The 26,764-nt window shown below is 39.0% G+C and overlaps 1 protein-coding gene across 1 annotated transcript in view; it reads left to right on the forward strand.

The window, feature by feature from the left end:
- LOC149206056 (tetratricopeptide repeat (TPR)-containing protein) overlaps window positions 1–25,347 on the forward strand; it is a 310,884-nt gene extending 285,537 nt beyond the window's left edge. Inside the window, exon 9 of the mRNA XM_089395272.1 lies at window positions 24,025–25,347. Within this exon, the coding sequence (XP_089251398.1) occupies window positions 24,025–24,521 (497 nt within the window). The 3' untranslated portion in view covers window positions 24,522–25,347. The remainder of the gene's footprint in view (window positions 1–24,024) is intronic.
- The last annotated feature ends 1,417 nt before the right edge of the window (window positions 25,348–26,764 follow it).

Below are 26,764 nucleotides of genomic sequence, written 5' to 3' on the forward strand. Positions count from 1 at the left end.
ATGGTTCAGCCGGAAGCAGCAGTCAGTAGCACTGAGTTCAGCGGAAGCAGAGTATATGGCAGCCAGTCTAGCTAGTTGTGAGGCCATCTGGCTTCGCAAGATGTTGTTTGGCTTATTTGGTCAGCCGTTGAGACCTTCAGTGATTTACTGTGATAATCAGAGTTGCATTAAACTCACGGAGAATCCAGTATTTCATGACAGGTCAAAGCATATCGGGATCAGATATCATTTCATCAGAGACTATGTTCAGAAGGGAGCTGTGAAGCTTGAGTATATTTCCACTGATGAGCAGGTTGCAGATATCCTTACCAAAGCCTTACCACGGGGCAAGCATGTCTACTTCAGAGACAAGATGGGTGTGGTGAGGAACACCTTCCTCGGTAAGAGGGAGTGTTGAAATTTGGTACCGGAGGACAGGTGGTTCCCTTAGGCTTTGATCTTTGGCCTAGGGAAAAGTGTCCAAAAGAATTTAATTTTTCTCCTAAAGTGACTTTATAATTTTATAAAGTTAAATCTAATTTAAAAGTGACTTTAAGTGATAAAGTTATTAAGTCTAATTTTAAAGTGACTTTTATAAAGTCAATGAAAAATTAGAAAGGAAAAGTGACTCTGGAAATAAATGACTAAGTGGGTCTTTATAAAAGTGGGGTGAATTAAAAAATAGAAAGTGAAATTTAAATGAGCATTTAATCTTAACCATTGATCTAAATCTATTTCAGCCATTGGATTTAGAGATCACCCAAAAGTCACTTGGATCACCCAAAAGTCACTTGGAGTTATATTAAAGGAGGAAAAAGAGGAAAAGGTCATTCATTCTTTCATGAGCAGATTGGGAGAAGGAGAGCAAGAGAGATTTCTGAGCAAGAAGGAGAAGGAGACAGCAGCTTGGCACACATTCCAAGGCAGCAGTTGAGCAGATTTGTACAACTGATTCAGCACATAGTGAAAGGCAGATTTTTGCACAAAAATCGAGGAGCAGTTTGCTGATTTTTCTGCACACAAAACGGAGGTCGTACAGCATTTATTGCTGTCCTGTTTGCTGTAATTTCCAGATTGCTGTGAGGCATGGGAAAGGAGATAAGTTGTAAATTTGCTTGCTGATTTTTTGCTGAATAATTCTCACTGTAAAAAGACAATTTTCAGAAATAAAGAAGAGCTCTCAAACTGGTTTTCCCCAAGAGTTGTAGGGGGTTTTTCCAGGGTCAAGTTGACCAAAAATATCAGTGTTTTAATGTGTTTTAATGGCTGTTTTTAATTGCTGATTTTTAATTCTGCAATTTCCAGCATTCTGAAAAATTTCCAGAATTTGTGTTTTCAGCAATATTTATTTTTTTCAGTCTGTTAAATGTATGGTTATGGGAATGGGCATTTAACTACATGGGAGAAATAAGGAGAAACTGAAAACCGGGGTGGGAAAACAGAAATTTTTACATATCCAACATCACTCCCTCTCAATTAGGGAAGAGATGTCTACCAAATCAAGCTTGTCTCTCAAATACTCAAGCTTCTTGTTTGGTAATGCTTTAGTCATAATATCTACTTCATGTTCATCAGTAGATATGTAATGTAGCTCCACAAACCCATCTCGTACCAGGCTCCTGATGTAGTGGTACTTCTTGTTTATATGCTTCGTCCTAGCATGAAACATCGGGTCTTCAATCAATCATATGCAACTTTCATTATCATAGTGTATATGTGTAGGGCTAATCGGTACTTCAAACAAATTTGATAATAACTTCTTGAGCCAAAGAACTTCCCAACAGACTTCACTTGCAACAACATAATCTACATCAACACTACTAAAAGCAACTGTATCCTACTCTCTGCTCATTCATGAGACCATTGAAGACCCTAGGCTAAAGCATCCACCTGTATTGCTTCTTCCATTTGTCTCACCGCCACCCCAATCTGAATTTGTATATCCCATGAGTTGGATTTCATTACCAATATAATAGAGGTAGTGATGTACAACTCCATGCAAATATATTAGGATATGCTTCGCTGCAATCCAATGATTAGGTTTTGGCTCCATCTAAAACTAATTGAGGACATTTACTGCAAAACAAATGTTTGGCCTTGTATTTACTAGATACATCAAGGACTCAATCCACTGTCTGTACCAAGTGGGATACACTAGACTAGACTCTGAACTCCTGAATTTCTTTAAATTGGTAATCATAGGAGTCATTATAGGCTTGTTGCCCATCATGCCAAATTTCTGAAGATATATCTCGCTTGGCTTTTGCCAAACTTCTATTCCCAGGTAATAATGCATAATCGCAAGATTCTTCATATCGAATTCAACTACTAATTGTTTCTTGCATTCCTAGATTCGATGCTCTACTCTTGTAACAAGTAGATCATCCACATACAAGAGTATGATAACTGGTTCACCCTGGACCAACCTAATGTATAGGTTAGGATTTGCAAAACTCTTGGTAAAACCAAGTCTCAATAGGTATGCATCCATTCTTGAATACCAGGCTCTAGGTGATTGCATTAAGCCATATAGAGATTTCTTCAACCTACAAACATGAGTCTCCCTATAATTTATTTCAAATCCTTGAGGCTGCTCAATGTAAACCTCCTCATCAATAGTTCCATTTAGGAAAGTTGTCTTGACATCCATTTGATGGATGTTCCATCCCATAGTAGCAGCCAATGAAACAAGCGATCTTATTGTTGTATATCTAGTTGTAGGAGCAAAGGTTTCTTCGTAATCAATCCCTTCTTTCTGTGAGAAGCCTCTTGCTACAAACCTTGCTTTGTATTTATCAATGCTCCCATCCACAACGTGCTTTATCTTGTAAATCCATTTTGAAGTGACTATAGATTTGTCACTTGGCCTAGGGACAATTTCCTAGACATCGTTCTTCATGATTGACTGGTATTCTTCCTGCATTGCATTCCTCCACTCTTGATGTTTAGTTGCATCTTCATAGGAGGAAGGTTCTGCTTCAATAAGCTTTGTCATATATGCAGCGTATCCTAAATACCTTTTTGGTCTCGTACTTTCTCTGAAGGTCCCCTTTGTTGTGTGCCCTCCTGCTTCTTGTAGAGTAGCTCTCAACCAAGCAGGTCTCTTTTGATCTTCTAGAACAATTACTTGTTGTACAGGCTCACTAGGACCTTCAACATCTTCTTGAGTAGATGCCTGCTCTTGACTATCATTGTCCCTAAAGATATATTCAAATATAGGTATCTCTTCTTCATCAGAGTCAACTAGAACATCCTTCGATTTCTTGTAAGCTATACTTTCATCAAAGATGACATCCCTGCTTACTTCAATTCAACGATCCTCCTTAATGTAGATTTTGTAGGCTTTAGATGAAGCACTATACCCAACAAAGATGCCCTTTAAACTATTACCAACTTCTTTCTCTTGTCCTTGGGTATATGAATATATACATGACATCCAAATATTCAAAGATGATCCACGCTTGGTTTCTTTCCTGTAAATGCTTCTTTCAGAGTCATTTTGTTGAGAATCTTGTGAGGATCACGGTTCTTCAAGTAAACAATTGTCTCACATGCCTCTCCCCATAGGAATTGAGGGAAATCTTGATCATGTAGCATGGCCCTGACACATTCTTAAATAGTTTTGTTCTTCCTTTCAACCACAACATTCTGTTCAGGATTATAAGGAACAATAAGCTCCCTCTTGATCCCTGCTTCCTTGCAGAAAGCTATTAGTTCTTTGGAGGTGTATTCTCCACCATTGTTGGACCTCAAAGTTTTGATCTTTTTCTTGGTTAGGTTCTCCACTTAATTCTTGAGTTATTGAAACTTCTCGAATACCTCGTCCTTGTTCTTGAGGAGGTATAACCAAGTCTTCCTTGAGAAATCATCAATCAAGGTCACATAATACTGATGCCCACCAAGAGACTTAACTACCATAGGTCCACATACATCTGAGTGTATGAGATCTAAAACTTCCTTTAGATCTGGTATCACTTTTTGCAAATGGCTTCTTTACGTTCTTGCCTAGAGCACATCGCTTATAGGTCGCTTCATGTTCTTCCTTCAATTTGGGGATGCCATAGACCATTTGACTTAGAGATGGAAAAATATTATAATGAAGGTGTCCATGCCTCTATGCCAGAGTTCAGAAGGAATCACTTCCAAGTGGACTAGGGATTTTGATAGAGGTGTAAAGAGTCTGTATAATGTCCCCTCATGAATCCCAATCACCCTAGCATCATCAATACTAGAGCCCTTACCCCAAACCAAAACTTTGCCATCAACAAAAGAAACTCTCACCCTTATCCTCTAGACAAGAAATGGAATGTAATTTTTTCTTCAAACCTGGAACATATAGAATATTGTTGAGGTGAACGCTACCACCAGACACAAGCTCCAATTAAGTAGATCCAATGCTTTTCATCGGATAACTCTTGTTGTCTCCAAGTTCAATTGAGTGAGAGAAGTTTGCTTTAGATAGGGTTTGAAGTTGACTGTGTTCTCCCTTCATATGTCTGGAGGCACCACTGTCAATAACCCATACATTCTCGTCCTTGAAAGTGTCAAATAAAGCAGAGAACAAACTTCCTTCTATTATTCTCTTTGCTACCTTGGAGATGATCTTCAATATGTAATCCTTGATGGATGAAGTGAGATCCCCAAGAAACTTGAAACCCTTCTCCATAACCATTGTCATGGTGCCAACTGGAACGTGATCTTCAGTCTCCTTCTCGAACCTTAGCTTTGATACCATGTTGGAAAATCATGAGACTTAGAGATTATATAGATTTTCCTTAACTTGATAATTACTTGTGATATATGTTGGCCTTTTATACTTTATTAGATCTTTGTTCATGAAGCAATTATCAAAATAATGAAGATCACAACGAGACAAAGTACACAAGTTATAGGCTCCAAGCCAGGGAAAAACCCTTCAAAGGGGAAAACATAGAAAAATGCTTCTCTTCTTCTATAGAAACTGCTTACAAAGAGACTTCCAAGACCTAAAGACCAAAGCCAATAACCCTTCCAAGCACCAAGTTAGCCCCCAGTAAGATCTTCCTCAAGATAGCTTCCAAAACTTCGATATTGCAACTCTGTTGCAACTTCGGTGCCTGCAACTTCTTCTCAGAATTTCGGCCCTACAATTTCAACCTCCTACTACTGGCAACTTCACAAACCCTAGTAGTGAGACAAGAAAAGATAATCTTAGACAAACTTTGACCTCTGCTCTGCTTCTTTGTCCTCCCAACTACTCTTCTTCTCCTTTGCTATTGCAAATCGAACTTTTGATGATATGATGTGCTAAATGGGTTGAGCTCCTCTCCTTTTATAGCCTTTCTTGAGGGTCAAATTTCCCTCCTCTAGGCCGACTTGATATGCTCTTGGGCCAACTTGGTCTTGGGCTAATAAATGGCTTTTTCTTGACAAAATAAATATCTTTCTTTATTACAATGAGTCCAAATGGGACTGACACATGACCAATATTATTCTGTATCCTAGAAAGACCTAACAACAATTTGGTTTGACTATTGTTGATAAACCAGGAAAAGAGAATGTGGTTACAGATTTCTTGTCAAGGCTAACCCTTCCTACAAGAAAAGAAGAAATGATAGATGATCGACTTCTAGATGAATATCTCTTTGTCATCTTGGTGCTTTCTCCTTGGTTTGCTAATATAGCCAACTATTTGGTTCCTGGGAGGTTCCCTCCTAACCTATCCTCTGGGGAGAAAGGCAAGATTGTCAGGAAGAGTGCCCGATTCACTTGGATTGGGGGAAACCTTCTTAGATTGGTGTTAGATCATATCCTAAGAAGATGTGTGAGGGAAGAAGAGGTCTTTGACATCCTCTTAGCATGCCATGATGGACCCTATGGGGGCCACTTTTCTGCTAAGAGGACAACCTTCAAAGTTTTACAATCAGGTTATTATTGGCCCACTTTACATCAGGATGCAAGGAGGTATACCACTAGGTGTGATCAATGTCAAAGAATGGGTAAGCCAACAACTAAGGATGCAATGCCCTTACAACCTCAAGTGACTTTATAGCCATTTGAAAAGCGAGGCATGGATTTCATTGGACCTATTGATCCCTCATCAGGACAAAAAAGGTATATCATTATATGCACTGATTACTTGACCAAATGGGCTAAAACAAAAGCAGTAAAGGCAACAACTGAGCAGAAGGTGGCTGAATTTCTAAGGGAGAACATCTTCTACAAATTTGGTTTTCCAAGGGAAATAGTCACTAATCAAGGAGCACAATTTACATCAAGTTTGATTGAAGATCTTATGAAGCAACACCACATCAAGCATAGGACATCTAATGCTTATCACCCTCAAGAAAATGGGTAGGTGGAAGTCACAAACAGAGCATTGGAGAACATTCTTACCAAGGTTGTTAGCAGCAACAGAAAAGATTGGGCAAACAGACTTGTGGAAGCCACTTGGGCCTACAACACCACTTGGAAGACCACCATTGGATTCACTCCATTTGAGTTGGTGTATGGGAAGAAGGCCCTGTTGTCTATTGAATTTGAGTACAACACCTTGAGGATGGTAGCTCAGTTAGACTTGGATCTCACTACAACACAACAGGAAAGGCTGCTCCAACTCAATGGTCTAGATGAATTCAGAATGCAAGCTCTCCTACACACTGAGGTAATCCAACTACAAAGGAAGATTTGGCATGATAAGCACATCAGGGAAAGGACTTTTCAAGAAGGAGATTGGGCCCTGATGTATGATTCCAGATTCAAGGATTTCAAGGGGAAGTTAATGACAAGATGGCTAGGTCCCTATCTGGTAGAGAAGTGTCATGAGAATGGGTTTGTCCAAATCAAAACAATTGATGAGGAAGGGATTCCCTTACTTGTCAATGGTCATAGGTTGAAGTTGTACAAGAAACCTTTGTCCAAGGAAGAATTTGTTAGTTCAGTGAACAGAGAGTTAAATGTGATTGGGAGGCCTAAAAAAAAAATAATAAGAGGGCCTAGATGAAAACTTCCATGAGGCATCTGAGGCCAACTCCTTAGTTGAAAACCTCTCTGAGGCAGCCCAGGAGCCAAAAAAGGAAAAGGAAAAAGAAAAATAAAAGATCCTTGGGTGAAAACCTCCTCCGAGGCACCTAGGGTGGGCATGCAAGTTGAAAACCTCTACAGAGGTAGCCTATTTGTCTCAAAAATAAAGAAAAAAACAAAAAAAACAAAAGAGAAAAAGAGAAATATAAAGGAGTTCTTGCACCACTTCTGCTAAAATTTTCTTTTTGCAGGACTGCGAATAGTGACAGAATCATGGTTACAAAGCATAACTTACAAGTGTATTCCTCCATTCTTCCACCTATACATTTCATTTCCACACTCTCCACTCACATACCCACCTCTCTCCATCATCCAATCAACAAAAGACTCCAATTTTGCCTCCTCGCTGTGATGCTACAGGAGGAACTTGTAATGCTACAAGAGGAGCCTATAAGGCTACAAGAGGAGGATCCAATGGGAAAAAGAAACCAGAAGGCCATGCTGTCTCTAGGAAATGCTAAGAGGGGTCCTCCAATGTCAACCCCATCACCCATCCACTCCATCTAGCAAAAAATTTTGCTCAAAAATTCCACTTTGCCATGCATCTAAAAAACACATAAAATACATGTTTTCTATTCTTCTATCACCTACACCACTTCCTCATGATCCTAATCCTGTCCTCATGCCTTTCATCACTTTCCCTCAACCTGGCATGAAAAATGAAGACTTGAAGGGAGGATTAAATGACTGCTACATGAAGGAGACTCCTCCTATAGCAACCTGTATAGTCACAACAGAACTCCCTAAAATTTTTTTTTCACCCACAGAGAGCATCATGGAGCCATTTCTGCAGCAGAGAGGAGGCACATCATCCTTAGGAAGTAGGCCATCTACTCCACCAGCAGCAACTTGGACACAGGGAAGGCACCTGCACACACAACAAGGTTATCAATCAGAAGATCATCAAGTTATGAAGGCCTGAATAGAAACAAGCCAAGGAAATCAACTCCCTCAAGATCATGATGTTATGAGGCCCAGCTCCAACATGCAACCATCTCTAGCAATTCGATCCACAGGTAGGCTCAGGTATGACAACCCTCACCTCTTCCCTATGCATAAAATGCTAAAATGTGTTAATGGTCGAGAAAGGAGTTTTAATAGGCTGGAGGTGGCTAGTGAACTTGGCCACCCTCGGGTAGTTAACTAAAGTTCATATTAAGTCACCCATGCAACGTGGAGATGTCAAATCAAATGGGGTGGTGCTTATGAGGGGTGAGGTGATAATCATGAGGAGAGGGGTAATGATTGCAAGGACTGGGGACAACGGTTCAAAAAAGGAAACTCGTGTATGTGCCATGTCACCAAAGTGCTCTGAGCCTTTACCACAAAGGGAATATTATGTACTGGGCTCGACTCCATTTGTACCATCACTCATTTCAAAAAAGCAGTTAGAGGAAGGTTGAGCTATTGCTATCAGACTGCCTAGGGTGCCACCGAGCTATTTCAAACTCTGTTTGTAGGTGCTACAAGAGGAAGCTACAGGAGGGTCTGAACTGCTACAGGAGGGCCGAGAAGGAGCTACAGGAGGGAATTTAAGGGTGAAAGAGAGCCACAATGACCCGAAATTGTCTTCAACCCTCATGCACATACAAAATTATTTTGAAAAGGAGTAAGTGGCTTCCTCCCTCCTTGATTTCCATACAATTACATGAGAAATTCTGCCTGAAGTTGGTAACTTGTAAAATACAATTGAGTAGTAGGTCTTTTGGAAATTGTTGTGTGTAAAGGAAAGATAGGGGCAGAGAAAAAGAATTTGTTTTGATATAAATTCTAGCATCCTTCTCCCTCACTAATAAAAAGGAGGTTTAACATTGTTTCTACCACTGAGATTGCTCTAAAGAAAATTGAATTCCACACCTAAGTAACACCAAGAAGGGGTAGTAGAAGAAATGGGGGGAGGATTTAATAGAAGAGAACCCACAGACACCAAGAGAATTCACCAACACCCTCTTGTAGTGAACATTTTTAGAAGGCATCAATGGTTGGGTTTCTTTGAATTGTTAAAAGGGTATGATGATGATATCACTCATGAATTTTCCATGGCATTGCATTCTCAAGGAGAAGATAGTGCCACCACTATTGTCAGAGGATTGGCCATCTCTTTAAGCCCTGAAACTATAAGCAGAGTGACCACCTTACCCTTGGGAACTCAATGGAGCAAAAGAGGAAAATGCGGTGAGTGTCACAACGAAGAAAAACATCATTTTGAAAGGAAAAACTGTAGAAGATAAGAATGGAGTGAGAAGGGAGAGCCTACCTTACCCTTGGGATGAGGTGGCTTATCACATCCTCAAATATATATCTTGTGAAGGGAGATTGAGTGTGGTATATGCCTACCATTTCAGGTTGCTCCATGAATTAAGATTCAAGGCAGAATTGCCTCTCCCTCAAAGACTTAGTGTTCCCCATTTCCTCCTGCAATCAATCATTGAAATGAGCCAAAAGGTGAGGGAAGGAAAGCATCAACACATAGCCCACCATGGCCTCATCAAGTTAATTGTGATGGATGCTTTGAGCCACTTAAGGAACCTTGTCCTATGGACTAATTTTGTGGACATGGATAGGGAGGTCTTCATTGAAACCCAAGCCATCACACCTGGAGAAACACCAGCCTCTAGCACTGGAGGTAGGGGAGGAAAAATAGAGGAAGAAGAGGTAGGAAAAACAAAGGAAGAAGAAGAAGAGCTTAAGGAAGAAGGAGAGAAACAAGTAGAAGAAAAAGAAAGCCCTGAGAAGACTTCTAAGCCCCAAGGAAAAGAGAAGCAAGGAAATCAAACAAGTCTCTCTCCAAGGAATACAGAGCAAGAAGTGGTTGCCACATTGAGCACACCTGTGAAGCCCAAGAGGAGGCAGCCAAGGCAGGGTCCCCTATATTTCAAAACAAGGAAGAGCACTAGGATTAGACAGGGGAAACCACAACCTCCTTCAAAGGTCCCTATCACTATTGAGGAGTCACCCAGTAAGAAGGAAGAAGTGGGGCCTAGTGAAGGAAAAATTGAGGAGATTACCTCTCCTAATGGAAAAACCAAACCACCTGTGACATATGAGAGAAGGCCCACCACTAGGGTAGTGACCTTCAAGAAACCCAAGACACAAACTGCCCTTGAGCAAGAAGAAAAGGAAGAGCTATATGAAGGAGCAACCACCTCAAAAGTAGATGAAAAAGGCTTCCAAGAGCTTCAAGACCCTGATCCATAGCCCAATTTAGTGTCCTACTACAAGTTTGTTGAAGGAGGTAGGATTATGCCCTAGAAGTTCACCATCCCACCCTTCTTTGAATTAGAAAAGGAAAGAGGAAGGACACATAGATGGATGTAGATTGCCAAATCCAAAAACGTAGAAGATGCGGGCCTAATGGAGGAAAACTAAGTTGCAGGAAACGGGGAAACACAATATATATATATATATATATATATATATATATATATATATATATATATGTTAGGACATTTAAGAAATATGTGCAATCATAAAGCAATTATGATACATTCTAATTTATTACATTATGATTAAATTGTCAATTGTCAATGCATAAACTATAAGTCTCTAAATGTACATCACATTTACTCATGAATGATCACATAATGAAAATAGCAATATCCAAAGTCAACCACGAGAAATTTCGAATTTCTTGTCTCGTGCTTGATTGGGAGTCTCCTCCTACATAGTCGAACGACCTTAGTTCTCTTGATTAAATACAAGTTCCATACCCTAGTACATGACGAAATCCGATGGAAACATTGCAATCCCCCCAATCCTGAAATCTTGAAAAATAGATAAGTTTGCTGGATTTTGAGTGAGATCTAAAATTCTACTTTCTCCATATGAAATCCAATTAGGGCGAAACCTCTCTCAAACATCCTGAGTCATTTCATGGTAATGTTAAAAATTTAAGTAAAAGGATGAAAATGAAAAATAAAGGAGAATGTCAACACTAGGGCCATAGGCTTGAACATTAGGCTGCCCCACTCAAAAAAAATCCTCTTTTTTGTAACTTAAGAGGCATCTAGAAGATATTTTAGTTGCCCAATAAAAAATTAGAAGCGAAAAAATTAAAAAAAAATACAAGAAAAAGTCAAATTAGAAGAGGAAACTTCGTCGTACGGCCTAGAAACACATTTCCAACCGCACTGGCCACGTTTCCTCCTCGAGAAACGGGCCAATACGGCCGGAAACATGTTTCCAGGCCATACGGTACAAGTTTCCTTGTTTACGTTTCGTTTCCGGCCGGAAATGGACCCTTCTCCTGTTTCCTACAACTTAGGAGGAAAATATCAATGAAATGCGCAAGGAATTAAGTGACCTAAAACTAAGGGAGTCAACCATGAGGGAGCAACTACAGGCAGAAAATACAAGACTGAAAGAACAACTGCAAGAGAAGGAAACACAACTTGCCACTATGGCAAGTCTCTCTATGGAGGCCATACAATGCAAGCAACCATCCAAATCCTATGCTCTTTTCCTCAAGGAGCAATCGTTGCAATTTCAAATTAATAAACTAGCATAGTATGGGTCTTTTCCTTTCCAAGACTACAGGCAATTTATTGAGTTTTGCAAAAAGGTAAGTATGGAGGAGAGGGCAAAACTAGCTGAGTTTTATATGCATAATTTGATCCTAACAGATCTAAATTTTTGGGACCCCAATTCAAGATTGGGAGACATGCAACTCATGGCATTAGCATCTTGGTTAACACATGAGGAGATAAGGGCTGAAGAGGTAAAGAAGGTGATGGCAAAGGAAGAGAAAGAGCCCTTATACATCAGAGCAGAATTGGTAGACCCTGCAACTGTCATCAACAATCACAACCTCATCTCCTTTGATTCTGATTTAGAACCTAAGTACATAGCAACTCAAGAGCAATCCATTCTACATTTTGAGGACACTTTTAGGATGTTAGGAACAAAGAGTCTACAAGCTTGTCAGAGAAGGTGGCATGCGGCATGCCTTACCCCACAGTTTGCAAATCAGATAGTATCACTCTCTTGAAATGCTAAGGAATGCCTTGGAAAGAATCCGATTGTACAAAAGAATCATGCAAACACTGAAAATCAAATGGATAGGACTCAAACTCAGTCCACCTTTGATGTTGGGCTTACAAGAAGAAAGAAACCAGGCAGAGGAACAAAGGTATGGACAAAGATAGAGGCAAATGCAGGTTTTTATCCACAGGAGGGCACACCATCTGAGGTGCCTTGGGATGTTAGAGAGGCCACCAGGGCCATGAATGAGCTTCATATGGATGACTAAGTTGCTCAGAGGATGAGCAACACCTTTAGCAGGGGGGTGATGATGGGTCCCATTAATAGGTATATTTTGAGGTTCATTATGTTATCCTCCAGCCCTTAGAATTGTCCTTTTCTCACATTAATTCACATTCTTAGTCATAATATGCTTAGCAAGAAGAGTAAAAGGTGTTTGTCATAGTATGTGGCCTAATGTGATTAAATTGCAAGAAAAAGAAGCATTTTTTAGGCATTTACTATGCAGGGGCTTGATGGAGACAACTAGGAGAGAATCTAGGGAGGCTTGTCCACCTCCTTAACTCTCTAACTCAGCTTGAGATCACCAAATCCTCACTCACAAGCTCGAATTCATTGACATTCGAGTAACTCCAAGTGCAAGTGAAGCTCAAGGAGGACCAAATCCACAATTTTCGAGCTATTGGAGGGAACCACTCCTATTTTCAAGGGAGTTTCCATCAACTACCTTTTTGTATAAATAAACCAGCTGAAAGGCTCATTAGGATTCAAATTTTTGATTCAGCTAGGAGTAGCTATTGAGCCGAGGGCTTGACCTTGTTATTATTAACTTTCATGTGATGTATGAGACTACTATTTTCTGCTAATGAGAAGTTTGTTATTGAGTTGCATCTGAGCTAGTTCTAGAGGGCTAAAACCCTTGGGTTTGGGCCCAACCCAGAGGCTTTAGTCCCTCTTCTATATTTCTGTATTGTTCTTGTTTCCAAGCCATTTCATGTTTGTACTCTTGTGCTTGCCCGAGATTCTGTAACAATGTATCTTGTCCGAGATTCCTGCACTCATTGTGCCATCCAAAGTTGCAGGGGTATGTTCGAATTCTATTTTTTTGTGGTGACTCTAGTCGCATATTTATAGTGGTTAGTCTCCCATATTAAGCCGACATGTCAATGTGAACCGATGTGTCTCTTTATTGAGTCGACATGAGTATTAATATTCATTTTGAGGCCAACATAACCGTTTTCTTCATCTTTTTGCTCGCTGATGTCTTCAGGAGGATTGTGCTTGTTTGGGAGGGCTGCTAAACCTTTCTATAGACTTGTATACATTACACATAAGCTCAAGAAGAGCACGACATTGACTCTTTAAAATAAATCCTAAGGCTCTCAATGGGAGCCACTAAATAAATAAACCTCTTGCTCATGAAACCCATGCAACAAGGCATAATAATTAAATTCATTTTCTTGTTTACAAAAATCACAATTAGAATGTCATGAAGACCGAACCTATTTACATTTTCTTCAACACTCTCTCTTAACTAGGGAGGTATTCATAATGGTACTTGGTCATTCTCAATTTGAAGAATTTCTCATAAGAAGAATTAGATTGGTAATCCCATCTATATAGCATCATAGTAACCAACTTTGTTTCCACAACATGGCCTTGATTGACAGCTCTATCTCTCATCATATCAAAGCACAATGTTGGCTAGACCAATGACTATAGACACCTTCATCATTGTCTCTCAAGGTACATACCCACCCGGGTGTTCATTGAGTATGACCTTCTAGGACTATTCTTATCTTGGGTACTCAGCCTTCAAAGAATATCGGTCCTCTTCTCTATTCTTATCTTGGATGCCCTACACATCCTCAAAGAGCATCAAATGCCAGATGATTACCCAATCCTCCATTCTTTCTTCCAAAGTTGAGATAAGAATGTTGTGTCTATTCTTATCTTGGATGCCCTACACATCCTCAAAGAGCATCGAATGCCAGATGATTACCCAATCCTCCATTCTTTCTTCCAAAGTTGAGACAGAATGTTGTGTCTATCTCTCCGTCTCAATTAGGGAGGATACATCCGTCATGTGTCTACATTTCTCTTCATGGCCTTTACTAAGACTTATGGTTGTTAGTCCTGATCTAGTGCATGACATATGAAATAGAAAAACACAACTGGCACTCCTTTTCAATCAGGGGTGACCAAATCCAAGCTCCTTCTTAATCAGGGACTTGTCTTTTCATCAACAACTTCTTCTTCGTACGTCCTTCAGCTGCTTGATCAACTTCTTTCCTTGATGTCATGAAATTCAGTTGACCTTCTTCCTTGTAGGGCATCAGCCATCTATCACTTTCCTTCTTGGTTCATCATGTCATTCCTTTCTTCATGGAAAGTGGCCTTCTTCATATTTGGAACCGTCGTCATATGGCTACTTCTTCCTCATCATGTTTCTTTAAGGAGTTTCCATCCACCACATGAATGCTAGTTGTACTTGTACTTTCAATTCTTGTTCCAGTAGCCTTGCATGAACTTATCCATATATTATTCAAGAAATGATAACATTAAATTAGATATACCTTTCAAGATGGCTATTCACCATGACATCTTCCTGTAGGTATCAGCATCCTGCATACATGTTGACACATCTCCCAAAGATATCCATTGTCAAGGGTCTTCATCCTTTTAGACTTTAATCAAAGTCTTCATATCTTTTCTGGTAGATTTCCTAGTCATGTCTTCTTGGTCCTTTGGATGTTGATTGCCTTCATCATGGTTTCATATCTCAGGATCTCTTCCTTCCTCACACATTCCATTCTAGGAGCTTTCAATTAGAGTTTCTTAACTGTAGTCAACCACCTCATACTTCATATGAGGACATATTATGTTGATTTCATGTCAGTGTGACTTTATGCCTTCCTGCATCCTTTCAGAGGAGGAGATCCTTTTTCTCTTGATCATGCTTCTCAAGATAGAAGTAATGATCCATGTTAGCTATAACCATACAACATGACATTATAATATTAAACACAAGCATACATACCTCATTTTATCTTTAGGTCATCTAGGCTTCTTCTAGTAGCTTCCTTGATTGAAAAGATCTTCAATCCCTTGATCTGCTTCATCATACCATCATCCCATGAATTCCATAAGTTGGAGTTCCTTATGAAACACTTGCTTCATCTCTAGATTAGTGATCCCTTTGATGAGGATTTGATCAGAGAATCTTGAGGATCTTGCATATCCCCATCTGGCAATTGTTTCCTTTTTGACTTGATGTATGATGAGCCTTGTCCTGGATGACTTCTTCCTTTCCTTCAATGTCCAATGAGGTTCCCAAGAGCTCTATCCTTCATGTTTGACTGCCATAGATTATGTCCTTCATGATTCCCATGGTGATGTCACGAGCTCTTGTTTCTAATGCTTCCATGATGCCATGATGCATCTTATTATCATGGTCATATCTATAACACAAGATTTAGGAGCTTATGATAGGACCCTTTTGTGAGGGATACCATCTCACTCATAGTAGCGATTTGTTACTCCCTCTTTCCTTGACCCTTTTCTTCAGCTCCCATCATCTTTTCGGCGATATGAGCTTTCTTTTCATAATCTTTCCATAGCACTGTTTTGTCTTGCTTGAGGACCAAACTTCCCCTTCCTTTCTGCAAATGTTTGAGTCTTTTAACCTTCAACACTTTTGCCTTCAACTTGTCTTTTTCTATAGACCACAAGTTGTTGAATGAGGTAACTTTCTTGTCATTTGTTACCTTGCTTATCAATTAGTGCATTTCAAAACGATGATGATTAGCTTCTTATCATCTTTCCCAGATCTCCCAATTGAGATCTCATGAAGATATTCCTTCATTCTTTGATACCTTCAATTAGGTCTAAGTGATATGACCTTCTTCACTGCATTAGCATTTCATATATCTCTTTTATGTCTCCTCTCCAGCTACATAGGGATGAGAGGACCTTTGGCTGATTTCATAAGAATCCTATGAGTCCTTTGATCCTTTTTCCATGCATTTAAACAATGCTTGACCTTCAGGGACTTTTTCCATAGATATCAGTGACTTCTTTTCCGGGGACTATATCTATCTTCCTTTCTTATGCAAGGAATCTTGATGACCCAACCGATTTATAGATCTCCTTGCAAACACGAAGTCATTTAACCAAACTTGATTATAAAATGAAAGATACTTACCTGAGATGTGAAGATAAAATCTTCACCTTGATCACGTTGGAAGTGGTTGAAGCAGATGCATTAGAGCTTCCTCTTGAATAATCTTCTTTCAAATGAGAAAGCCTTTCCTTAATAGAAAAGGTTGCTCCTTTTGATGAGGATGATTTGCTGCTTCCTTGGATGATCTTCTTCTAGGGCAAGGAGATGATCTTTTGAAGATGTCCATGCCTTATTGCCTTCAATATGCTTTGCCTTCTTTTGTAGTGTAGATCAGGATTGCTTCTAGGGTTTCAACCTTTTTCAAGATGATGTGATCTTCGATTTTGAGGTCCTTTGAGCTTCATTGCTTTGTAGACATTTTGATGAGAGTCTTGGTGGCCTTTTGATGATGAATGCAAAGTCAAAATTTCTTGCTGTTGTAGACTGTCTCCTTGATTATATAGACAAAACCCCTTGCTGTTGTAGACTGATCCTTCAATTTTGACAAGGCCCTTCAACTTGCTTTGATGCCCTTCTTGAAGCTTATCCTTGAATGTCTCTTTTTTTTGCCCTTCCTTTGACTTCATCACCTTAGCTCTGATACCATGTTGAAGAATCTAGGCCTAATGTAGTTGATGAGATTCTTCTTGCATGATAACTATTTGTGAGTTATTAACTTTACTTCTTAGCACAATCTTCACTTGTTATTATTATTAGAGTGTGTCTTCTTAGTTCATCAAATAGCTACCAAAATTAAAGAGACAAGAAAACACAATGTTGGCTTTTTGCCAGGGCCAAAACCTCTCCCTCTTGGAGAAGAAAACCTGCAAAATTCTTCTTATAGAGATTCCAATTGACAAATACCAAGAGCATGACCCTTGACCTATCATGCCACTCCAAGACCAAGACAACAATCCTCTTCTTTGTCATTGCTGAGATCATCATCACTGCTGCTTCATCATTGTTCCATCTTTACTTAGATCATTGCTGCATACTGAGATCATCTCTACCACCATTATTGTTACATCATTATTGCACCTTGCTACACTACCATAGAGATCTTCATTACTGTTGCATCCTCACCGAGATCTTCTCCATAACAAAGAGATCTGATATATATATATATATATATATATATATATAGGAGAGATGCACTTAGATTCACCGAGACAGTGATCTTCTCTATTAAGGTCATGACTATAGTTAGTATGTTGAAAGTGTATTACTTGTGAGATCATAGTTGTACCAAGACAGCGAGTGTATCTTCTCCATTTGATACGTTGAGACAGTGATTAGCATTGTGATCTTTATCATCTTATCTATATCGAGACATTGACATTCTTGCACCAAGATTATCATCATAGTTATGCCGATACTTTAATCTACTCACTGAAGTTTTCCACAAGACAGTGTCCTCCTGTAATGCGGATTAGATCCCTGTACCCATCCAAGGGAATCCGAAGTGTCTATACTCCTGTGCTTGCCTAAGATTCTGTAACATTGTATCTTGTTCGAGATTCCTGCACTCACTGTGCCATCCGAAGTTGCAGAGGTATGTTCGAATTCTATTTTTCTGTGGTGACTCTAGTCGCATATTTATAGTGGTTAGTCTCCCATATTAAGTCGATGTGTCAATTGAACCGATGTGTCTGTTTATTGAGTCAACGTGACTATTAATATTCATTTTGAGGCTGACATAACTGTTCTCTTCAACATTTCGCTGGCTGCTGTCTTTAGGAGGATTGTGCTTGTCTTGAAGCATTGCTAGACCCTTCTATAGACTTGTATACATTACACATAGGCTCAAGAAGAGTGTGACATTGACTCGTTAAAATAAATCCTAAGGTTCTCAATCAGAGCCACTAAATAAATAAACCTCTTGCTCATGAAACCCATGCAGCAAGGCATAATAATTAAATTCATTTTCTTGTTTATAAAAATCACAATTACAATGTCATGAAGACCGAACCTAGTTACACTTTCTTCAACACATATTGCTTAAACTTTGTTTCCACAGTCATTCTGTTTAGGCAATTAAGGACACCATGGGCATCCACCTTGGTGCAAGACAGACCTCCGAGAGGTCCTGGGCTTGGCTAGGAGGCTTCCCCAACCTTCATTCACTCCCTCCTACCTTCATCCATCTTCTCCTACCCTCAAAATACCATCTCCACCATCAAAAGGCTCTCGGAACCCCTCTTGTAGCAATACAGGGCCTCCTGTAGCAATACGAGACCTCATGTAGCACCATTTTCCTCCACCTATTTTGCTCCCCACTTCAACCTTAGCTTGGTTAAGATGAATAATGACCCCCAACTTGTGATTTGATGATCTAGAGAAGCTCTTAGACCACTCCAACCTCCTCTTTTCCTCACTGCAAAACATAGTAGAATTAGTGTTTTTAATTCACAAGCATGTTACAAGTTAGATTTCTAATTTTCAAGCAAAATTAAAGTAGATCAATGATACATGCAAGTAGGTTATTGATTTGATGAAATGTGCAAAATAGAGTAGCTTCACTTCTACAAGTAGACTAGCCCTTTTTCTCTCATGTAATGTTAATTAGCATCTACAAGTTGAATGAATGACATTTTCACTTTCATAGTTAAAATCAGTTTCATCAAGAGTTTTCACTATAGTTAAGTTGGAGGAATGGTCTTTGAACACCTTGATTTGATGTCATGACTGAGGGTGGCATGAGTAGAACCTAACCTATTGTGCATACAACACTGTCACCTCTAAGTTTGTACGAACCTCGGGTTGATAATTTAAGTTGAGGAGCCCTTGGGAGTTGCAACACTCTTGGTGCAATACCAGGCCTCACCAGCACCAACCTCCTGAAATGTTTTACTGGCACCAACAAGGAGGAGGCACCAACCCCCTAAAATGTTTTACCAGCACCAACTAGAAGGAGGCACCAACCTGAAATTCTTAACTGAATCCTTTCTTTATATCTTTAACTGTGATTGTGTTGTTCCTCTATTTTGCATGTCACTCGTTTTGTATCTTCATCTTTGGCTCATCCACAGTCCTTATATGTTGCTCCTGGACTTTACAACATTGAACAACTTCGCATGTATATATGGACTTTATCCTCTAACCTCTTTCACGATCACATGTCTCTAGGGACTTCATTTCTCAGGTTGATTCAGCTCTTAGTCACGGAAACCTTTTTTTTGCTTCTCTATTTTTCTCACTATTTGCGTAACCAAGCCAGACTGACGATCACACACTACATAAGCACCACACATTCAAGACACACATCCACTACACAATTCCAAATTGTTTTGCCTTATTAATACTTTACCAAGTCAACAAACCATGACAAGATGAAAATTCCATGGAAGACCATCCATAAAACTTGGAGTATTACTACAATGTCTTCTGCTGGAGATTCAATCGAGATGGCTAGGATAAGACTCATATCAACGTCTCCTTGGCTCTTTGGGGGATCGGATTTGGTTCCACGTGACCATATGATATGACCCTGTCTAAAGATGCATTCCTGCAAATCTGGATTCAAATCCACTTATATGAAACGAGTTCTTGGACATATGGATTTCCATTCAGTTGGATGGATTATAACTCCAGCTCCAATGGCTTCAATCACACTCCATATGATCGAGTGTTGGGACCATGTCTTTAAATGGCTAGATTTGATTCGTGATTTCAATATGTAGGTATTTAAATATTTTGTACATAGCCAGACCCCCAGATCCCCGGATACCTTCACCATGAAATCTAGATCGATCTAAAACATTGACCATCATTTTAACTTCATGCACATCCCAATTTAGGCTTAGGCTAGTTGTGCATGCTTGCTTCAACCTCAAAGAGGCGGATGCTCAGATATCTCCTTGCAGCAATACCATGACCACACCAAAGTTCACCAGGTTAATTATCCACCTACTTTAATGCACGCTTATTGATCCAATTATGATCGATAGTAGAGATGTTGTTGAGAAATCTAGGGCATCAATAGTTAGGTGATTTCTCTACTTATGATAATTGCTTGTGATATACTTTTGCTTCTTGATTATGATCTTCTCTTTCTTGTAATTATTATTGTGTTCTTTTCATCAAGACAATTACCATATCATGAACAAATAGAGAGACAAGAGACATAGTATATAGGCTTGTCATCCAAGGCCAAAACCTCTCACTCTTTGAGAGGAAAACCCAAACGAAATTCTTCTTATAGATCTTCAATTGACGAACACCAAGACCATGACAATGACCCTTGACACTAGAGTCCTCCCAAGACCAAGTCACTAGCCTCCTTTCCGACACTGCTCTTCTTCTTCCTCTTCTTGGCTTCCTTGAGAATCTCGGTCTCCTTGATGTAGGTCTGCAACCCTATTTCAGAAACCCTAGAACACTTTCGCTCCTTAATGAGTCTCTTCAAGAGAGAGACCTATTGCACTTCTACTCGGCTCCTTCTAGTGAGGTCTTCTACCCAAATAAGATCACCTTGATGTAGCTGCAAGACTTCAACCTTCTTCTGGCACCTTTGTATCTTCTGCCTTCACACGTGGGAGGATATATTACCCAAAACAGTCCACAAACTAACTTCACTCTTCTTCCCTCTTGCTTCGCTGAGATAGAGGCTCTCTCTAGTATGTTTCTCGCACTTCTTTGTAGACTTGCTTGATCGAATTGCCTGCTTCCAAGTGAGGTCGAGTACTTGTATATATACATGTTTGCTCATGTCCTTTGGGCCGACATGATCACTTGAAGGAGGGCCGACATCATCTTTTGGATTTCTCCCTTCGTTGTAGGTGGACTTGAAGAGGGCTAGTGACAAGGTCTTGGAGGATGACTTTACATAGACAAGTGTGACTCTTTACAATGTGTAACATGTCTTCATTACATGACAATGACTCTTTATACTTTTATGACTAGATGACAAAATTCCTAAGGGCTCTCAATGGGAGCCTATACTAAAAATAAAATATCTTTCTCATGAAACCCATGATGCAAGCATTACAATAATTTTATTTTTCTTCTTTACATCTTTTACATAAAATCACAATTACATGTCATTATGAAGACCGAACCTAGTTACACTTTTTCAACAAATATCACTTCTGCCCCCCCCCCCCCCCCCCCCCCCCCCCCACCTATCTGAGCTTTAATGCATGGCAGGGTCCACAAGTTGTCGTATGTGTGAATTAACTCACCCCCACCTTTGTAGTGCATGCTAAGTGATCTTCTACAATGATAAGATCCAACAGCGGAGACATGACTTCGGCCCCCCTACTTTTTCAATTTTTAACAAGGGGGCGGGTTTCCAAAATCCTTTGTTGCATTCGTCTGTGCAAGGTGGCACCTCAGAGGATAATTGGGCCCACTTGCCTGGCACTTTCCAATGGCTTATGGACGATTGGCCATGCCATGTCCACGTCATTGCCACATTGTGATGTTGAATTTTCTAGGGCACAAGCTAGAATAATTTTCTTCCATAGATAACTACTTCTAGTTATCAATTAACATTAATATAACATTCATTCAATATCATTAAGCAATTATACAAAAGAAAATTTCAACCAATAACATGAAAGAGCAGTGGAAAGATAACAATGAGACAAGATGCAAACATTAGGCATGAGGCCAGGGCAAAAGCCACAAGGGGAAAACCTAGGGATATTCCCTTATGAGAGAGAGAGTTCAATGCCCATCAATTTATCCAGAAACAAAACATCAAAAAAACATCTAACCAGAAGCATAAGATCAAGTGCTAAGCCATCCAACCCTCCTTCCTTGCACAAAATTCGACCTCCTCTTCTTTTATTGTCTTCTCAGAACAAAGATAACCAAGAGATGTGTTGATGCCCAAATGAGGAGGAGGGCTCTCCAATATATAGACTTCATAAGGGGGTTGAATAGGTGCCTCCAAGAGGCCCAACTGACCTAAACAATATGAGGCCGACTTGAAATATTCAGAGGCAAAAATTTAAAATTCAAATTTCCAATTTCTTTTCAAGATGAAAATACCGACCATGGCTACCATATTTCCAACACACACAACTTGCCACATGTCACTCGAAAAAGAGGGACTTGGCCACCCAAAAATCCCAAATCCACATGCCACATCCTCACCTCAAGGTGCCATTTCATCGGCCTGCCAACTGTCTCTGCCTTGTTACCTTGCCATGTCATCTGGGTGCCACCTATGCTAACTTATCGCTTGTCGATTGCTGCTCACTGCTTATTTTGTTGTGAGCAAGTTATTTAAACCTAGCGGTCCGATAAGCACCTAGACGCTGACCACTGAGCTCCTTGCGATTAGGGGTTGTGACTTGCAGCCTTATGGCTCACCACTTGCTGCGCTCATTTTGATAGACAGGCTTTTGTGCTTCAAGCAGTCTGTCAAACGTCTAGGTGATGCTCACGACTCTCCCCATGACTGGGTGTTGTGACCGAAATCCTTGCCGCTTGCTGCTCATCAGCCATGTTCACCATTTGCAAGACCATCTCTAGTTGGGCAGTCCGATAGACACCTAGGCGCTTATTGCCAGGATCTTTGGCAACCAAGCACTATGACCAATGGCTTGTCGGGTCACCACCAATCGGCCATTAGCATATTCCCCCTGAGTTTCTGCCTTCCACTGCCGATTGGTGCTGATCCGACGAGGTTGGGCCCTCGCAGAATCTTGAGCCTTTGGAACCAAACTCTGATTTTTCCTTCTTTCCTTCAGAGTTAGTCTAAATGCCATATATCACTAGGAAGGTCTTTGAGAGGGATATTTAACCAAGCACTTTTCATGTGCTTTTGAGCAAGTTACCTGCAGACAAAATGCTTTCAAAGAGATGCTACTCAACAAACAAGCAGGTGATCATAAGCTTGACAAACAACCAAGACAGCATAAGCGTCATGCATGACAACTCAACAAGCTCGCCCTGAACTTGACATCAATGACAACATATGTGCAACAGATTGTTCATTACATTACTTCAAAAATGGTAAATGTCAATGAATCAAAAGGCAATCAATGAGTGTGTTTGTTAGATACTAGAAATAGTTTTAGAATACTGTTTTTTCAAAGCAACTATAGAACTCAACAGTTTTCTATGGTGGTTTATAAGATCAATATGTAGAATTGATGTACACAGGAAATGTCAAGAGAAAACAAGGAAAATGATGCAGCAGCTAAATTGAAAAATTGAGTAGGAGTTATTCCTATGTTTGTAGGCAGGAGTAAATAGGTGTATGTTTCCTTAGGCTGGAAACACTGCTATTACGTTCCTGTGGATTGCTTGGTAAACCGAGTACTGTAAGAACCATTTTGACAGCAGAAATACAATAGCAAACTGAATGATAGGGAATTCATGAACACAAGGGAGTGATACAAGGACTAGAATTATGTTTCTATCTTGGGATTTTCAGAACAACATTTGGACTTATAGCTCATTAATACAATTGCAGCTAGAAAGATAATAGTAAAGTCCATATTTGGGAGCATTCACAAAATCGAAGTAATCTAGCAATGAGCTTTGCTTCACTCTGCTGTCCAAGTTTATCCTTTCATGGCATAAAATGAATATTTTTCTGGTTTTACGATCTCTAGTGGCATGGATTATGATTGGATAATTTGTAATTGGTAGTGGGCTTGGAAAGAGCACAAGAAAAGACTGTTGTTTTGTTCTGATGGATGCTGACTTCTAGTTTTGTATGGAAATGGTATACTCTGGAACAAGATAATGGTCATAAATTTCTTGAACATATATAGAATGGTAGTTCTTGTTCATTTGAATTATTTTTGCAAAATTGATGGATATTCTTGGACAGTTAAACGAGGCGTCCTTTGCAGTTAATATTGACAATTGGTCATTTGTTGCAGGTATCGCATTGCAACTGTCTGAAGATCTGTCTTTGGCTGAAGATGTATATAAGCGGGCACTCTCTCTTGCTACTTCTGAACAAGCACACAGTGTGCTTTCAAATTTAGGGAATCTGTATCGGCAACAGAAGAAGTTTGTTGATGCACACCAGGCATTTGCAAAGGCCCTTGAAATTTGCCCAAGCTATGCACCAGCATGCAACAATCTTGGGCTACTATACATTGTGGAAGGACGGTGGCAAGAGGCTATTGCCTGCTTTGACCAGGCCCTTCTTGCAGATCCTCTTTTGGATGCTGCTAAGTCAAATAAGATGAAAGCAGTAGCCCTGTCACCTAGTGGTATGAATGGTGACTCTCCCATGTCACCAACAATTTTGAATTCACCAGAGACACCCTTGGACCTTCAACCATCTTCGTCAGTATTAACTGATGCCACCCATGTTATTTCTGAGCATAATGTCAATTCCATGGAGCTTGCTTTTAAAACAGATCCATAACTTTTCAAAATGTCAACCTTGGAGGGCATGTACAGTATCATTTCATGATTTTGTAGCTTGAATTACTGCCTACACCGGTTCATTCTCCCAAGGCATTGTGAAAGGACATGCACTTGTATATTGATTAATTTCCATTCTTTGAAAGGAAATGCCCAAAATTGAAAGGGTTTGTTCCATCTAACTTCTTTATAATGTCATTGTACAATGCCATACAGAATGAGCTAGATGGACGCAAAGCTCTTCATTTGAGTATAGTTGGCTTGCAAATTTGAGATATTCTTTTGAAAAAACATGATGTTTATATTCTGAGGGGTGCAATTGGCATCCCTTAAATAGTTTATTGCTAACCCGTCATTACATCAAAATAGTTTTCCCCAACCTCTCTTTGATTGGGGGAAACTACATGAGATATAGTTCATACGTCACAATATTTATGTCATGTTTCATGTAAGTATACAAAATATATTAGTTGTAACTTTTGGTATTTACAGATTTCGTGAGATCTGATATTAATACCTGGAAAAAGAAATGTAAATATTTTAGAGGATTTTTTCTTAACGACGACTATAATCATCTATAAGCAAGGGGTTTTACATTGTTAACCAACCTGGAATACTTTGAAATACAGAATTAAGGTTGATGGATATTAATGGCATTGAAAGTCTGTTAATATGTTCATTTTGGATTTTCCTATTTTAAATGGCTGGAAGTTTTGAAATCCAAAGATATGCTTGGGTTTTACATTGTTAACCAACCTGGAATACTTTGAAATACAGAATTAAGGTTGATGGATATTAATGGCATTGACAGTCTGTTAATATGTTCATTTTGGATTTTCCTATTTTAAATGGCCGGAAGTTTTGAAATCCACAGATATGCTTTTCACCCAAGTGCCAACAGTTCACTCATTGCTAGTAATCCCAGCGTATGTTCTTTCTTCTTATTGCCACGTTGTGAAAAATAAGTGGATAAGAGGCCTTAGTACCATTTCATATATTTAGGAATGCAGAGATAATAATATGAAACCATCTAAAAATTGAATATATATATATGAAACCATCTAAAAATTGAATATATATATATATTTGGATTAATTTCAAGTTTGCATAATAATCTATGATTTTATAGGATTCATTTTATGCCGATAGAATAGGCTCATCTTGTATCCATAAGAAATCCTTGAAATCCTAAGAGAATGTCGACATGGAGGCATTGATGGTTGATTTCATGTACATTGGACACAAGAGTATAGGTCCGTGTGTTGGAATTTACACAAAATGCAATACTTAATGTATATAAATATTTGAATTGTTTTGAAGGCTGGTAAGACTTATACCTTGTAAGCCACGAGGAACATACATGCCAACATATCTTGTTAGCCTTTAATGCACTTTTAGTATTTTTAAACATAAATTAATATCTAATAGAAAGAGCATTAATTTAACTGTGCTAAACACATCTTGAAAATAAGAATATGCATTTCTTAAAAAAAAATAGTCTTCTTAACCTAAGATGATATTGAGAAACAAAAATGAATAGACTTTTATGATATTAAGAAACAAAAATGAATAGACATTTATGATATTAAGAAACAAAAATGAATAGGCTTGCAAAACCTGCTTAAAAACTGTCGAATGACTTTCAATGACTGAATATTTTTGTTTGTATATGATTTCTGAAAAAATAATATTATACAAATAAGTTACATTAAGTGGCTCTCGACCAACAATTTGAATGTGATTTTTACCGAAAGAGCTTAAAAACTGTCGAATGACTTTCAATGACTGAATATTTTTGTTTGTATATGATTTCTGAAAAAATAATATTATACAAATAAGTTACATTAAGTGGCTCTCGACCAACAATTTGAATGTGATTTTTACCGAAAGATTTTACTGTATAAGCTAACTTCATGTTACATAGGTGGAATCAATAACAGGCCAACAATACTCATACAAAACTATGTAACTGCATTTTTACAAAGCTTAAATCATCTTTCTTTAATAAATAAATAAAAAAAAAAAAAAAAAATCCATTTTAATTATATAAACAACAATATACACAAATGGAAATTTTCATGGTAGTGGGCTTGGAAATCCACTTATTCAACAAGTTTGAGTATATACCAAGGACCTTAAAAATTGTGGTTGGCACATGAATCACTTTCTTGTTAGATTGTGTTTGTATAAATGATTTTTACATAATGTTAGCTTTCTAATATTAATGTGAATGTTAGTATTGAG

Source organism: Pinus tabuliformis, chromosome 1_2, assembly GCF_031772625.1.
Source record: "Pinus tabuliformis cultivar Carrire ecotype Pingquan chromosome 1_2, CPIR1, whole genome shotgun sequence".
NCBI lineage: Eukaryota > Viridiplantae > Streptophyta > Pinopsida > Pinales > Pinaceae > Pinus > Pinus tabuliformis.